This window comes from Oryx dammah, unplaced genomic scaffold, assembly GCF_014754425.2.
Source record: "Oryx dammah isolate SB20612 unplaced genomic scaffold, SCBI_Odam_1.1 HiC_scaffold_1, whole genome shotgun sequence".
NCBI classification, from domain to species: domain Eukaryota; kingdom Metazoa; phylum Chordata; class Mammalia; order Artiodactyla; family Bovidae; genus Oryx; species Oryx dammah.
Window position 1 is genome coordinate 107,989,168 of NW_024070185.1, and position 17,470 is coordinate 108,006,637.

The 17,470-nt window shown below is 52.3% G+C and overlaps 1 protein-coding gene across 8 annotated transcripts in view; it reads right to left on the reverse strand.

Annotated features, from left to right (window-relative positions):
- CDK5RAP2 (CDK5 regulatory subunit associated protein 2) overlaps positions 1–17,470 on the reverse strand; it is a 185,160-nt gene that overhangs the window by 64,707 nt on the left and 102,983 nt on the right. For 7 of the 8 annotated variants that reach the window (XM_040241770.1, XM_040241811.1, XM_040241785.1 and 4 more), the window contains 4 exons: positions 15,893–16,002; positions 13,693–13,818; positions 7,509–7,604; positions 5,532–5,719 (listed from right to left, as the gene is read on the reverse strand). In XM_040241770.1, coding sequence (XP_040097704.1) covers positions 5,532–5,719; positions 7,509–7,604; positions 13,693–13,818; positions 15,893–16,002 — 520 coding nt within the window. The remainder of the gene's footprint in view (positions 1–5,531; positions 5,720–7,508; positions 7,605–13,692; positions 13,819–15,892; positions 16,003–17,470) is intronic. The other variant, XM_040241801.1, reaches the window with a different exon arrangement.

Here is a 17,470-nt window from a genome sequence, read left to right on the forward strand (position 1 = left end):
ACAGACACACGCCACAGACACACACCAGCACACGCCACAGACACACGCCAGACACACGCCACAGACACATGCCACAGACACACGCCACGGACACACACGCCATGACACACACCAGACACACACCACAGACACACACCACAGACACACGCCACGGACACACATGCCACAGACACGCCACGGACACACACACCACAGACACACGCACCACAGACACACGCACCACAGACACACGCCACAGACACGCCACAAAAGCCAAGTCTCCCCACGCGGCGTCTCCCTGCACAGCATGCTGCGAGGATGAAACCAAAGCACGCGTGGAGGGCAGCTGCCTCTCTCGTCCGCTGCCGCACAGCCCGGGCCTCCCTGGGCTTTCAGCTGCCCACTGCTGGATAGCTCCTGTGGACAAAGATCCCTCCTCCAGCACCCGCGGCATCTCCCTGCGGCCCTGGGCCCTTTCCCAGGGCCCTCTGAGCTCATTCACGGCTCCAGGGGAAACTCTCAGCCAGGGGAGGAAAAGAGCTGCCAGGTGAGTATCCCAGTCCCCCGAGCTTTGGAGGACTAGCCCCGACACGGGTTGACACCGTTCCTGCGAGGCTGGCAGGACAGCGGCCTGGCTGCGCACAGCAGGAACCAGACCATACTGCAGCCTTCCCGCCTTTGCCTCCCTCCCTCCCTTACCCTCTGCCTCCCTCCTTCCTGCTGCCTGCAGTCACATCCTAAATCAATCCCTTGTACCCAGGTCCATATCTCAAGACGTTGCTCTCCCAGGAACCAAACCAAGTCAGCATGTAAAAGACTCTGGAGCAGTTCCAGAAGACTCGTGAGTTGTTTCCCGAGCCAGACGCTGTGCTGGGCGCTGGGGCTGCAGAATTGCCTGCAGGACCGGTGTTGGGGGCGATACGCACACCAGCCACCACTCCACAGGCTGCGCAAGGAGACTCGGGCTCTGTGGGAGGCCGGCAGGCTTACGGGCAGGCAGCCCAGAGCGTCTACACTGGGGGTGGCAGAAGAACGCCAGAAAGGGGCCTCCAGAGTTGACGAGAGGTTAGCTGAGGGAAAGGAAGCGGAACCTTCTGCTAAGCAGACACAGCAGCATGAACGGAGTGAAGACACACCGTGAAGGACAGGCAGACGTGGCTGGGAAGCCAGGTGGGGAGCGCTGAGCCCTCTTACGGGAGGGAGCCAGCGCGAGGCCTGTGTGACACGGGGCACACCCCTGGCTGTGGGCAGAGGACAAACGGGGAGACTCCCATCAGCTGCGAGCGTGGTGTGACTGCACGCAGAGCCCCTCCCGCTCTGCCCTAGACACATGTGAAAGTGAGGTCCGTGTTAGCCGCTCAGTCGTGTCTGATTCTTTGTGACCCCAAGGACTGTAGCCCGCCAGGCTCCTCTGTCCATGGGATTCTCCAGGCAAGAATACTGGGGTGGGTAGCCATTCCCTTCTCTAGGCGATCTTCCCAACCCAGGGATTGAAACCGGGTCTTCCACATTATAGGCAGATTCTCTACCATCTGAGCAATCAGGGCAAACCACTCCAGTATTCTTGCCTGGAGAATTCCACAGACAGCGGAGTCTGGTGGGCTACAGTCCACGGGGGCCCGAGTCGGACACGACCGAGCAACTAAACTTGTGTAAGTGACAGCAAAGCAGACAAGACAAGAGTGTTCAAGGCACACACAGGACCCAAATCCAGTGAGACACGTCCACAGGCCAGAGACAGGGGAGACCCAGAGGGGAGGCACCCACGGAAGGCATTTACTCCCACAGCTGGAAGAAGAGTCAGGCAAACGTCATGCCCCGAAGGTAAGACCCAGAGAGACAAGTCAAGTCAACTTCAAAACCACAGCACAAGGAGGAGCCAGGGTGGGGAGGAGGGCAGAGCGGGGCCGCAGACGCAGATGGGCCGCTCCCGCAGACGAGGCCCACCGTTACGGAAGACCGCCGGCAAGCTGCAGAGGAGCGTCCATGCTCAAGGAGATAAAGAAGCTAAAGCAGTCTGAAGAAGACTTAAAAGAAGTATGTCTCCATCATCTGAAAAATAAAGGGAGGAAAAGAGATTCATAAAAATGAAAGGAACTTATGAAATGGAGGCAGGAAATTATGAAAAAAATAAGAAGGATAGGAAGAGGGGGGAGGCAATGAGGGAGGGGGCCAGCTGGAAAAGGACGATGTGGTCAGGATGGGGCAGTGTGGTCAGGAGGGTGCAGGGGGCAGGAGAGGCTTCATCGGGACCAGACCCTTCCCGCTGCTGCGGCGTCTCCTCATTTCAAAACACCTGGCCAGACAGACCGGAGCTACCAAGCCCTTTAGTGCACTTCAGCCTCCCCATCCTCTGGACCTTTGCTGCCACTGGAAGTGACAGGCACCCTGGTGCTACCTTCCCACTGGGCCCTGTAAGGGCAGGACTGACAGCTGACTCACATCTGGATTCCTAACACCCAGCTCTGGGGCAGAGTCAACTCAATTCAAATTGAACAGTCACAGCACGCTGAAATAGGGCAATAACAAAAAGTATGGAAAACAGAATTAAAATGGGTGGTACATTTTTCACTTCTAATATGGAGTCATCTAGACGACACCAACCATCTTAAAATTCAGTAAACTCAGACTTCAGAAATATTTCTGGTATTTCAAGCATGTTAAAGTAAATTTTCCTTTCCTCTCCTTCCCTTAATATAGATTAAAAATAATGACAATTGCTATTGAGCTAGCCAGAGGAGGACCATTACTCACAACTAAACAACACACAATAAAACCCAGGAAAGAAAGACTTACAAATGGGTAGTAAAAGGTGGTGAAAGAGGCCATTATAATATACTAAAGTGGGAGTGCTGTTAAATAAAACATTTCAAGTGTTGCTCTGCTAGAAATCTGAACTGCAGATTCATTAAGCTGTCACCACAATCAGGACCTTTCTAATGGTTCCGTTTGAGGGTCTTGTCAGAGGCCCAAACGCTATTTACCCTGAGCATCTCTGCCATGCAGAAGGCATAAGGGCAAAGGAGCTGACACTCACTAAGCACTTAACGGCACGCCAGATCCTTTAAGTACATTCAGCGCCATCAGTCCTCACAGTGAGACTATGATGGATTACAGACCCATTTTACAGATGAAGATTCAAGATCTCTGAGCAAAAGTGGCAGCCAGAGATGCAGAACACAGGCCTCTCTGACTCCAAAGAGGCCCTGCACTCTTCCCCCTTCTCTAGACGTAGACCTTCTGCTTTGATGCTGAGCTTCTAGTCGCCAGTATATTCATTCAAATATTCATCGAGCCCCTCCCATCTGTCACGTAAAGCCGTGAAACGCACAGTGTAGAAGAATCAAGGTGCTGGGAGTTCCCTGGCAGGCCGGTGGTTAGGAACCAGCTTGCCAATGCAGGGGACGCGGGTTCAATCCCCAGTCCAGGAACGAAGATGCCACATGCCACGGGGCAACTGAGCCCGTGAGTCACAACCGGCGCAGCCCACATGCCCTCAAGCCTGGGCTCTGCAGCAAGAGAGACACCGCGGTGGGAAGCCTGCACAGCGCAGCGGGAGAGGGGCCCCCGCTCACTGCCCCTGGAGAAAGCGCACGCGCAGCAGCAAAGACCCAGTGCAGCCGACAGTAGATTAGCTAAAAAAGAGAATCAAGACGCTGATGCTTCATCACAGAGACAGACAGTCACATAGACACTGATGACTAAATCAGACAACGCACAGCAAGGAGAAGCACAAGGAAGAAGGGCCAGTAAGGGGGTGCGGAGGGCACCAGTCCCCAGACGGAGCGAGACGCAGGGACTCTCGTTAGACAGAGTGGGCGGGCGAGGTCTCTCTGCAGAGCCGAGACACCGCCTCGTCCTGGAAAAGAGCACTGCAGGAGGAGGAACAGAGCTGCCAAGGCCCTGACGGGGGGACAAGCCGGAATGACCGAGAACAGAAAGGCCCGTGAGAGCAAGAGCGGGTGCTGAGAAGACAGAGAGACAGGCCGGAGCCAGGCCAAGAGGTGCTAGGCTCACTCCAAAGGCGACAGGAACCCACGAGAGGCTTTAAGCACAGAAATACATAATCTCACCCAAGTTTTTAAAAGAGTCAGTCCATAAAGCGCTTTCTTTAAAAATGAAGTCTAGATTTTCAAACATCAGGAGATTGGGAATACAAATTTTGGGCTTTTACTGATGGAATCTCTGGGCCCATGTGCTTTCATGACAACAAGGATTTGGGGCTGAAAAGCTCCGAGCTGCCAGGAGGGAGCACCCAGGCCCTGATTCCCTGCACCCCCACCATCTGTCGTACTTTCCCCAGCTCATGTCACCCACGTACATTCCCGGGTGGTCCTCAGAGAGAGCAAGGTGCATCTTTTAACTCTTAACACAGGAGCAGCTGATGCTGAGGAAACCCTCCGTTTCTCACTTACAGTCGCCTAACTCCCTGTGATAATATACCACAATAGGGTCCCCAAGCTCCAAAATCTACTGCCTGATGATCTGAGGTGGAGCTGATGCACCAATAATGGAAATAAAGTGCACAATGAGTAGAGTGCGCTTGACTCATCCCAAAACCATGCCCTTCCCCGACCCGCGGAAAAACTGCCTTCCACGAAGCCGGCCCCTGATGCCAAAAATGTTGGGGAATGCTGCCCTAGAGGACTCACGCTAGAAAAGTGTTCAGCAGACGTCAGGGGCTGGGGAGGTCGCCTCTCTGAGCTCACAGAACACTGCCATCTTTTCAACTGAAGAAGTGCCCACAAGGCTGAGCCCACCAAGGACACGAGCACCACCAGGCTCCTGGTCGTGCCAGAAGTGCCGGGCATGGCACCAGCTCCATCTGTCCATCTGTGCTGGAGGAGGACAAAGCTTTCACTGAACACCTGGTACACGCCAGCCATTCTCCTTGAACAGCGTTTTCCCGCTCCTCATGGCGACGCCAAGAAGTGGTCGGAGAAATGGAGGAAGTGAGAGGAAGGCGCAGCTCCCTCTAGCTCCAAAGCCCAGAGCAGCTGCTACAGTGGAGTGAAAAGAATGGGCAAGAGGGGAAATTTGCTCCTAAAGGACTTATTTTGATAATACATGTGTACCGAAGACTTCTCCTGTTTTGTTTCAGGAAAACACCCTGGTGTGTTTCCTTGTAGAGGAATGACTCCCAGCAGATATAATGAGAAGGGGATTGTGGTTCAAGCACCACGTAAGACAGCAGAGTCATAGCTACGGTGGAAGTGGTGAGGCTGCTGGAGAGACTGGGAGGGGTTTCGGGAGGGCCGAGCCCTTACGCGGACAGCCGGGCAGCCCTTCCTCAGCTCCCAGGAACGACTCTGGAGGGCCTTGTCTCAGCTCTTTGTGCTGGGCGTGCATGTGGGTCTGCTGAGTGCAGTCCCCTTGCAGCCACGAGCACGCAGCCTAATTACTTAATTGCACGATTGGCAAGGTTCCTTCCAAGCCATTTCAGGAGCTCTCTCAGGTAAACTGCAGAGCACCACCATCTAAAGCCATTTAACACAATGAGCTTGTCCTCCCCTCTAATTGCAGACAGCGCACCGCCTGGGCCCCGTGTCTACCTGGATTCCAGGAACCGCACAGCCTTCTCGCCGAAGAGCGGGGTGAGCAGGCTCACGAGCTCGCCTTCCTCCAGACCCTGGTCTCCAGGGCCGCCAGATGTGTGTGCTCCACCGTAGTCTAAGATACTGGAATCTGCGTGCCTTAAATATCCATTTTTGCAGCCCCCTTTGGAACTGTCCTCCATAGTCTGCAAATCAAAGTATCTGGTCAGATAATGGACACAGAGGAGGGGGCAGGGGGTGGGCAGAGAAAGGATGGAGACAGGTGGTGATGAGCAAGTACAACAACCCGCGAGAAAACGAAGGACGGGGGTGCAGGCCTGCAGGCCACACACGCTCACTCTGCTCACGGTGCAGAGATGTTTACTTCTCCACATCCTCAGTTCCCTCACCTGTAAATGGGCACAGTGACGCCACCAACAAAACGGGATGGCGGGCCTGCTTCACTTCGTGCCGCGGTGTCTTACCCGCTCTAGCTGTGTTTCCCTACCCCACAGCCTACTTTCTACATTTCCCTTCTAGGAAGCATCCGGAACATTGTTAATTGCCATCCACAATGCTGAAGACATTTATTACACACCTCTTGCAATATATCTTCCTCATCATATATCAGAAAGCCAGCCTCTTTACAGACACATCCTAATTATCATGACTTTGATTTGTCTCATCAGGACCATGGAGAGCTCCTAATTCCCATGGAGATGAGATGTTTACAGAACTGCCTTCTTGGGTCACTGAGGGTCCCAGAGGAGTGGTGCCAAGGAAACATCTAGTTAAAGCCTGTGCTGGGCACGTCTTGAGGTGCTGCAATTAGCATTCCTCCTCCCCATTTCCAGAGCTGTAAATTACTTCCACCAGTCTATAAATAACTCCCCTTGGCTTCATTACTGCTCTAATACACACACTGGCCACCACACCCCTCTCTCCACACGTGTAAAATGCTTAAAGTTTTTAAACGGAAGACAAGACCCACACAAATGAGCTGTTATTTATAGGGTCTTGTTTGCCATCGATCTAGTTATTAAATCCATCTAAATAAGCAAGCTCCACAGAAGGAAAAGTCTAGAATATAATAATAAAAAGAGCAGTTGCTGCCATTCACTGGGCAAGTAGTACATGCCTTCTATTTAAATATCACAACAGTTCTAACAAGGGAGTATTACTATCTTCATTGATGGGGAAACACAGGCTTAGGGGTTAAGCAAGGAGTAAAAAGCCACAGACGTAGTGCCCAAGACTCCAGGTCACGTCTGACTCCAGAGCCCCGGCTTTTCACTGCTTTGCTCTCCAAAACTCTCACAAGGATGATCTCGCCTTCAGGACTCCAGGAACCCAACACCTTGAAAGCCACAAACGTCAAATCTGCGGGCCTCCGAGCTCCCACCACACACCAGTCTTCAGTTCTTTCAACCTTAGAGAACATTTACTCCAAGAGTTCAGTCTCCACGCGCCTGGAACAAAGCTCTCCACAAACCCCGGGCAGCCCTAATCCAGGTCTCAGATCAGGAGCTCGCAGACGGGCCCAGGGAAGGAAAGTCTGGCTCTATCGGTGGCTCCTTACACAGCAAGCAAATGATCTGGGGGCCCACAGTCGTCCCCGAGACAAGGGCACGGGTCCCGACTATGTCACTGACCTACTCTGAGCCCCAGAGGAACCATCTCCTCTCCCAGGCCTCCGATTCCAATGCGTAAAATGAATGGGCTGGGTTAGAGTTCTAAAGAGCTGTGTAGGCCTAGAGTCCGAGACCAATTTTAATGCTCTAAGAGCCCCTCTTTTCATCTGCAACTGTGTTTGCTCTCCTGTCTCCTGAGTGGCTCTGCCACCTCACCTGTAGCTTCTACAAAGGGAGAGAGCTCCTCTCTTTGCTCCCCACGGGCACACGGCAGGCGTCCACACGGGTGGACGGAACAGCAACCCGTCGGACTCGTTCCAGGCGGGAGACGGGCTTGGGCACAGACAGGGGCAGGTGTTCCTACCTTGTGACTCTGCTCCAGACACTCGTCACTCAGCGAATTATTCTCGTCCGCCTCTCCAGTTCTGGTGGAGTCCTCGTCCTCCTTGCTAGCCAGAAGCTATATGGAGCATGGCATGGTGTGAAAACGCAACCCAAAAGTGTGTGCAGCATGAAGTCGGTGGTGTCTTTTTTTAAAAGATGCAGAACAAACAAACAAAAAAACCAAAAACCGAAAAAAGAGGCAGAGACAAATGCCAAAGCCAAGAAATGAAAATTAGCCAAAGTCAGAGTTGCTAGTGCTGGCACACCACACACTGGAATCAGGCAAAATTTAAGGAAAAATCCCCCGAGAAACAGGGACCGTTGTCTCCCTCTGCCCCGCACAGCCTCCCTGACCTGGAAGCTGAGTGTGCTCTCCCCATTTCTGCCGTCGCTGAATTCGCTTTCAGATTATAGAAAAGTAACCAGATTCTGGAAAAGAGCTATTGATGGAATTGAAACCATCAGACAGCAAGAGAGCAGTATATGAAAGTTACGGTGGCCCCAGTGTCTGCAAACCTTCCCCTGTTGAACACAGGGGCTGAACTCTTTCTGGACGGTCATGCATCTAAGACGGACAGTCTCAGCCACACGGTCATTGGCTGACAAAAAAGTCCTCATGGCCAATGAGTAGAGTATCAAGCCTGCCTGGCAATAACCTTCTGCTTTTGAAAATGAAGGAGAGTTATTTAGAAAGGCAGCCTAAATCCCTAATGCACTAAAGCAGTGTAAATTCCAAAGCTTCTGCAGTCTGTACTCTGCAGAAGGGACAGCAGTTGTCAACGGGGCCAAATCCCAGCTCTCTAGAAGAGCAAAAACTCTAGTCATGAGACACTCTTATCATCCAGAGAAAAAGTGAGAGGGGAGGTGGCCAACGCCATTTCAAAAACCGTCCTAAAGCTCATCTCACCCATGGAGGAGTGAGCTTTGCCCCATGGCATTAAAACCACGAGCTGAGCCTCAGCCATCGGCTGCCGCGCTGTGCATATGACTCATCGAAGGTTCTGTCTCCATACTGTGATATCAGGAATTCTTACATTGAGTCCCTCACCCCATAATTTTCCCAGCCCAACTCAAACTTTCCTGATCTTCCTTCTAAAGGAAACCCTTGCTTTGGAAGAAGAAAAATAAAGCAAAGTGACTTTGGAAAGTCTTTTATAGAAAACTTCCCAGGGTCAGAATCTTACATATGTGGCCCAGATGGTTAAGAATCTGCCTGCAAGGCAGGGGACCCGGGTTTGATCCCTGGGTCAGGAAGATCCCCTGGAGAAGGGAATGGCAACCCACTCTAGTATTCTTGCCTGGAGAATCCCATGGACAGGAGCCCTGTGGGCTATAATCCACGGGGCTGCAGAGTCAGACACGACTGAGCCTCACAACATACTGGTTGTGATTTACATGAAAATTTATCAAAAAAATAAGGTGAAAGGCTGATGGCCGGTGTAAAAGATTAATAATAGAGTCTACGGGGTGAGTGTGTGGGTGTCCACTCTGAAGTTCTTTTCACTTTGCTATGTTTGAGTTTTTTCACAATAAAACGCTGGGGAGAAGCCTCTCTCACCTTAAAAAAAAAAAAGCCAAGTAATGGCGTTTTCCTCTCTGGTCCACCAACAGCTCTGATCACTGGTGCTGACTGCCTCTCTCCAGGCTTCCTGAAAGGACTCTTCACCCTCACCTTATGCAGCGTGGCTTTTTGCTGCCAACACCCTCCAGAAACTCCTCAGGAAAGGTCCCCAAACCTTCTTTGGCAGGAGCACGAGCCCTCCTGGGAACAGGAAGGAGGGAGAGAGGCACTGCCCCCCGACCCTGAGGATTCGGAGAAGGGTTTTCCCGCAGGTCTGGCTGAGCAAAAAGTATTGTTAACACGTGTCATTCCAAAATGACATCTCAAAAGCTTGCAAGCTATTCATTTCCAGAACCACAACCACACCATTACTAAGTACTCTGAGATAAAAACTTGCTTTCGTTTCCTTTTACCTCTGCTGACTTGGTTAAAATTAAAAGTCAGATCTCAGTCTCCAGCACTGATCAAGAAATTAAATACCATGACACAGAAACAGGTCGCCCATGCCGTATGTGACCGATCAGTTTCCAAAGGCAAGGGCCCAGAGAGACCAGCGCGCCACTGCAGGCGGGCGTTTCGGGCCCCACCGCCAGCAGGAGAGGAGTCCCACACGCCTCCAAGGGCCCCGCTTGCCCTGCATCTCTTCCCCTCGCTGCTTCTCCATCCACTGCCACATGGCCTCTGTTCCCCTCACTGCTCAACTGCTCAGGTCCCCAGCGACTTCCCAGCTGTCTTTTTTTCTTGTCTGCTCGAGTATCTGACACAAATCAACAGGCCCTCCCTAGACATCTCTCCTGAACAAATGCATGGCCTGGATCTGCCCCCACCTCTTGGGCTATTCCTTCTCGGGCCTCTGCAGACACCTCTTGTCCTTCCAGAGAGAAGCTCTCTTGACCTCAGAAGAGGAGGTGGGACCGTCCCAGGCTCCCCAGGCACCCGCCCCCCAAGCTCTGCTTTCCTGCATCACGTTCTCCAGGGGGCAGGGACCATGTCTGGCTCAGTTTTAATACCAGTGCCAAAGCTCAGGAAACACTACTAAAAGGACAATTTTTTTTTCCAAATTTTTACCCCCAAAACGAAGAGCTGAAACCAAAAAGTTGGGGGGATTGCTTCTGATCTTGCTGCTCAAGTGTGTTCTCTGGAGCAATGGAAGCTCATGAGAAACGCAGACTCTCGGGCCCTGTGCCAGGCTCAATGGACCAGAATCCTCACGTTAACAAGGTCCCCAGGAAATTCACATGCACGGGAAACGTTAGAAGCACTTGCCCTATGGTGTTGCTAAAACAACACTGAAGAGTCAGAAAAGGGTTGGAGTTCCAGCTCGGCACACTTTACTAAAAAAGTAACAGCGAAATGGCTGTGTTTTGCATATTGACTGCCTACTACATGCCCGGCTCTGTGCCAAGGGCTTCACAAGTCGGCTACAACTCGGAACAACTTATGAAGGCAAATTGCTAGACGCGTCCTCCTTTCCATGAAACTCAATCTGCTTCTGACAAACCAAATTCCACTCCGTTGCTAATAACAGATGTTAACAAGCCTGTACTTCTGAGCACCGTTTCTGTCCTCTGAAGTCACACCAGGTCTGTTTCTTATTCGAGATGACAGCCTTACACGTGTGAGTTCAATTAAATTATGCCCCCTAATCCATGCTTCCTCTCCATGCCAAAAAAAAACAAACACCTTAGTTTTTTAACCATCCCTAAAAAAATGACAACATTAAGTAAATAACGACAGGAATCACCATTTCCTGAGTGCTCGCACGCATGATCTGTCCCCCAGAGGCGACAGCTGCGTGCCACACAGCCGAGGCTGGCCGTGCTCACCACCCCGACTGCGGTCCATCCAAATCACTCCCGCATGTCCATTCTCAACCATGTCTCCTATAATACAAGCTATAGTCTGTAAGAAATACAGGGAAATCGCAGCAAGCCCATGGGAGACTTTTTTTTTTTAAATATGCTTTAAAACACAAGGATGCCTGCTCTTGGCTTTCTGTTAGTTTGGCTGGTTTTTCTGTGACCTGCCCACATGCAGGGACGAGCACTATGTGCCCAGCTCGGGGGGAATCCAGCCCAGGGCCTGTGTTCTAAAGACATACCTGGCAAACTGCATCAGGGGCCTCCTGCTCTCTGTAGCCTTTGTCAAGTTAAAAGTCGTGTGTGTGGGGGCGTAATATGAACATAAATTATATGTTTATTATATATATATACACACACATATACATATCTGTATGTGTACTTTTGACCTAGTAATTACTCATCCGGGAACACAGTCTAAAGGGGGAAAAAACAAGTGTAAGCCCAGAAAATGATTTGTGTTCTAAGACATTCATCAGGTAATTTAAGATAGTGAATCCCTGGAAACAACCTCCACGCCCGACAGTCGCGAAGCAGTGAGTTAAAGCCAGGGCACCCCAAGATGGAGTAAGACGTGCTAACACAGCAGCCACTGGGGGACACGGGAGACAGGGCTGCACGAGCACGTGTACACGTAGCGCACACGAGGAGGGGGGAGAGACTCCAGGACGGAAACTGGCTGCGCGCACGGTAGAGTGCCAGGGCCAGGGGTCATTTCTGTATTTTCCAAATTTAGGCAATGCTGTAGGTTAATTAAATACTGGAGGAAAAAAAAGACTGAGTATACTTAAAAATACACACTGTATTTGCTGTCTTTTTTTTTTTCCTTTTCTGATTCGTAGGCTCCCAGAGAGCTGGAGCAGTGCCAGTCGCTGCTTCACAAGCCCGCTGCCCCGACGAGGCTGTGGCCCACGTAGGCATTTCCCGTCTGTCTCTGCCATGTTGCTCATCAAAGGAGAGCCACACGGCCCCCAGCCCCCAGGGAACAGCAGCCTCCCCTCGCCCCTCACAACCTCTCCTTCCTCTCCCAGCTCAGGATGCCTGGGGGAACGCCACCCTTCCCGCACAGATCTTCCCATCGCATTCCAGGGGAAGACAGGGGCTGGGGCAGCAGAGGACACGGCTGTTCACAGGGAACATCAAATTGCCGTGCAACCTGACAAACGGTTCAGGTCTGAATTGGCTGCTATTAAGACCTCAGAGTGGAAAGAGGAAAAACTCTCTGTCCTCCAGAGGACATGCTAAGTCGCTTCAGTTGTGTCCGACACTGTGTGACCCACAGACGGCAGCCCACCAGGCTCCTCCACCCATAGGATTTTCCAGGCAAGAACACTGGAGTGGGTTGCCGACATGAGAGGACATTTAACAGATTTCTTTCAAAGAGCAAATGAACAAACACACTCTCGCCATTTGCGACTCAGATGAAGCAGATGAAGGATTGGGGGGCTTATTAAAAACGCCGCCTTGGAGAAAACAAACCAAGAGACTTGTTTCTCCCTAAAAGGACCGCAGATATTCCTGCTTCTCAAAATTATCTGGAGCCCTGGAGACTACGATCAGTAATATTCTGTCTCTCCAAGGGAGCAGATGGCCAGAGCACAGCATAAACACCTGTGAGAGTCTCCCACTTAGAAGGTGGGAGGAGACCACGTCAGGCTGACAGATCTTTCCCTGGAAATGGTGTGGCAACGAGCTCTCCCTTTACGTGGCACACCAGGCTGGGTTCAAGACAAGGCCAACCAGGGAGAGTGTGGGGGACCCACGTGCAAGCGGCCCTGGTGCATTTCCTGGCAATAACAGGCCCAGACTTCTGAAACCAGCCCAGCACCAGCCTGCAGCAAGGCACCCCGAGGGGAGCGTCAGGGCCAGGCAGGGACTCAGGAAACAAGCTCCTCCTGAGCCACAGCAGGACCCGCCTCCCCTCACTGTGTGGTCAGGCCAAGTACTGAGGAAAGCACACACAACGCGTCACAAAGACAAGGAGAGAGTCAGAGGCAACAGGCGAAGAGGGCTCCCTCTGCCGTCCCCGGGGCGGGCGGCCAGAACAGGCCCGCACCCTCAGCAGGCACGCTCGCGAAGGAACCACACGCTCGGCAGCGCAGACGCCAGGACTTAACCTTCCCTGGCTCGTTCACTCTCAAATGCCGCCAGGCAAGAACTTCCAGAGGCAGGAAGTTGGACATGTGGGCCCAGGGGACACCGACTGTCTATTCCTTATCAGGTCCTCCGTGGGGGCAGCGCGCAGGGGGTCCTGGGTAAGTGTGGGAAGAAAGAACACGCATCCGGCCAAAGCCACAGAAGAAGCGTGGCAGTGAGAAGGCGCGTTTAGGGGGTTGACTCGGGAAGGAAACGGAAGGAGTGTTTGCTCATTTGTTTTTCCAAGGTGATGGGCTCGTTAAGGCTCCATCTGCACTAGCAAAGTGACTGGGTGACGGGACAGCTCTCCGACCCGAGACCTTACCAGTCCTCCAGACGTGCCCAGATGCCCACAACCTGCAGCCCGGATCCCAGGGCCAGGCCTGGAGTGCGGGCATCACAGACCATCAAGTGCGTCCGCCCAGAAACGACCCAAACTTGCAGAACCCTGCGGGCAGACGTGCTGACTGAAGAAGGCCTCCAAAGCCCGTCCACAGCAAAGGGAATTTCCAGAGACCCCCCAGAACAGATGCAGCCCTGATGCGTGTGTGGGGCTGTTACTCTCTGTGATGTTTTGGGCTCGTGATGGTGAGAACGTTCCTTCTTACCTCTGTTTGATCTCCCGACTCAGGCTTGTCTCCTGGGAAACCCACGCAGGAGAGATCAAAAATGGTTTTCTTCAGGTGCTGGTTGTCCGCATACAGCTCCTTTACCAGCTGGATAAGGTCGCCGACCTGGGAGATCAGAGCAGGAGAGGCCCAGCTACCCACAGGCACACTTCTGCCTCTTGGGGCCACGGTTACTGAGCAGACCTCCCAGCATCACAGTCACAGAGAGCCAGGCGGCTTGACTCCAGGCTTCAGGCTCCCCCCACGTGCAGTGAGAAAAACACCAGCATCTCTCTGTTCTAGCCCCAGAAATCCTGGGCAAGCTGCCTAGTCTAAGCCTCCATCTCTGCATCTGTAGAATGGGCTACCGCGCGAAGCACCCCGTCCATGACAGGGTACAGGACCTCTATCTTGCACTTGAGAGCCCCTGGAGGAAAATCCCCAAGACTGACACTTCTGAGGCTGTGTCAGAGGCTTATTCTACAGCCTCCACCTTCCTCTCTCTATGCCTATTTAGCACTGTCCAGAACAGCAGTCTTCAGTTCCAAAGCAATTCATGGCAACTGAAACACTCTCACGAGCTTTAGTCAATCATCCCTTACAAAAATCCCACGGAGGTGCATAGGCCGGTACGACTGTCCCCATTTGACAAGGAAAAGCCCGAGATATAAAGCAGCTCACTGCCCAAGGTCCCAGAGCCGGGGTTCCGGGAGAATTCAGTGACGTACAACACTGGCCAGAGTGCCAGGTCAAGTGGGCAAGGGCAGCTACCACACAAAGCAGAGTCAGGCCTGGACTCCCAGGCCAAGGCCCCTCCTTAAGGCACAGGCCTCGCAAGGTCAGGTACATAAGCAGCTGATCAGACACCACCTATACTTCCTGCAAGCTTCAAATTCCAGTGGTCAGTGACTTTCCAAACCCTTCTTCAAGGGGTAATCATTCACCCCTGAAATAAGCGGGAAATCCCACCTCACCACACAGAGCAGGTGTCCCCTGCACCCAAACATAACACCAATCAGACCCAACTCTAAAGGAGGTTACAGAGGGAAGAACAAGACAGTCTGATCCTGCAAACATCCACAGAGTGCCAGCCAAGGGAAGTAGCTCCCGCCCGTGACACAGCCATAGTAGGGACCAGCCGTGGCTACTCGCATCTCTAGCTTCTTCATCCTCAGAACACGAACAGAAGCCTCAGTGCGCCTTGCTGCATTCCTCTCAACTTGCCTAAACTTCTACACTTCTCCCTTTTATCTTTTCTGTACCTAATATCTGCTGTTTTTCCCTCTCCCTCTCTGCTGAGAAAGTTTTCTAGTTAGATAAACTCCTCCTCATTGTCCAAAACCCACCTCAGGTCTCATTTCTGTTGAGACGCTTCCTCTGATCCGGGAAAGGCCTCCCCCACGCCCGCCCCCACCAGACAGATAACCGCTCTCTGTCTGCTGCCCCTGCACCTCACATCTCTGCCTGTCACAGCCCCCTGGGCACTCACTCTGCAGTGGCATGGCTCGGACACACGTCCGTCTGCTCTGCCAGGATGCGACTTATTCCAAGAATCTGACCCTGGCACACACAGATGATCATTTCATAATAAACCACAGTGTCCTCTGAGTTCACACTTCCTCTTCTTATCAATGGCTCTTAGAGCCTTGAAATTCTCAACCATCCTAACCACACCAATGATCGACACATGGAAAGACCTTTCCAAGTTTTAGAAAAGATTTACTGACCAAACCCGAACTTTATTCTTTTAAAAAGCATCCATTAACTCCTACTATATGTGCCAGGCAGGCACCGGGAAATCAGAAATAAATAAGATGCACTCACTTTAAGGTGTCCATGGCCTACGGGGCATACAGAAGAACAATCAGATACTTACAGATCAGTATAGCAGGGACATCAATGAAATCAGGTACAAGACGAGAGGAGGATGACCAGAGGGAAAGAGGGCTAATTCCAGGGGGGATAGGGCGTTTCCTGGAGGAGATGGGGCCTGGGTGGGGGTCCTCAAGCCTGAGAAAGAGTGCATCAGACACGGCAGCGGGAGGGGGTCTCCAGGGAATGTACATGGAGAGAACAAAGACGGGCAGGGAGAGAGGCAACAGAGGCAGGGAGCAGGGCTTTCAGAACCTTACACCTCTGATCAGGAACCCAAGAGACAGCAAATAACTAACAAAGCACTGAACGTTAATAAAGTCAATACCTTTTTCTTAAGCTCTTCTTGAGAAAAATGTTCCACTTGAAGCCGATTGTGTTCTTCAAGGCAAATACTTAGGTAAGATGTTTGATCACTATAAAATGAAAATGTTTCTTCTGCACCAAAAAAAAAAGAGAAAGAAAGGAGGAGAGAAACAGAACATCAGAAGATCCTTCCCAGACCCACGCCAGCGCGGTCCATCTAAGGCACTCTGAGTTGGGTGAGGGGGCAGGAGGGGCGTGAGCACTCGTAGGGAGTTCAGTGCCCCACCTCTGGGCAGGAGCCATCTTCCTGGGTCTCTACAGGCTGGTATCTCAATGTCCGGGCTCATCGTGGGCCGTAGGCTTTCCCTGCAGCCAATTATGAATTATAACTGGCGTATTGAGTGTTGTGTCTGCAGACCATTCTGAGAGGCACAAGTAAATGGTGATTTTTCAGTTTAAATAAGGGAGTGATTCTGTTTAGAAAAATCAGATGTGACCCTCAAGCGTAGAACTCAAGGGAAATAGAAAGTGCCTGATGTGTTTTTTTCTGGCTCCAGAGTCCAGCGCAGCAATGAGTCCACACTGAGAGGAGAAACTGCCTGTGAGATCTGTGATGGGGAGTCTTGAGTCACCCATGGAAGGCTCTGCTTTCTCTGAGCAAAGCTCACATTCTCACAGGGAGTGCGGGGACAGAGAGGGGCCCGGCTATGCACTGAGGGGAGCAAGATCTCGCTTAGCACATGTGGGGAAGAGCTGATACGCTCAGAATGCTGTAAAGAGCTGGACTTCAAAGGAAGATGTGCTGGCTCAAATCTGGGTGTCTTCACCTGTGATGTGATGTCAGCGCCTACTCTACCCAATGGGTTGACGGTCAGGATCAGGGGTGAGACGTTAAGAGCCTGCCACACAGCAGGTGCCCAAGACATGTTGACATGTCAGTCATCACTGCGATGACTGACTTTAAGCATACATGCCAGGACCCGGCTAGAGACACAGAAAGGATGAAGATACCAACCCAGAGTCTACAGGACTCAGGTTCTAGCCAGCGCGTGCAGGCCTCGTCGCTTCAGTTGTGTCTGACTCTTTGTGACCCTATGGACAGTAGCCCACCAGGCCCCTTTGTCCATGGGATTCTCCAAGAATACTGGAGTGGGTTGTCATTCCCTTCTCCAGGAGATCTTCCCAACCCAGGGATCACACCCGGGTCTCCTGCACTGCAGGTAAACTCTTCACCATCTGAGCCACCAGGGAAGCCTGGTTCTAGCCAGCGGGGGGGCCGAATGCTGCTGTCCTGAGCACAGCAGGGCAGGCACCATGGGGCCTCCCAGGGCGATTCAGAAAGCAGGCGTCACGGGACCCTCGCTGATCACGGCCCCTTGTGGTCACGACAGTTCAAAAAGCAGTATTCCAGCAGGAAGCAGCAGTTTCACCCCCATGCGTCTACGCAGTGGGTGCCTGGGGAGGCCGGGCCCAGATGTTTCGGGCAATGAGGGCTGTTGATCTGGCAAAGAGGATGACGAGGCCCTGAGGTTATCTGGAGCTAGAAGTCAAATGATGCAGAATACAGCGGCGGCAGCGAGCAAGAGCCCCGCAGCTGGCC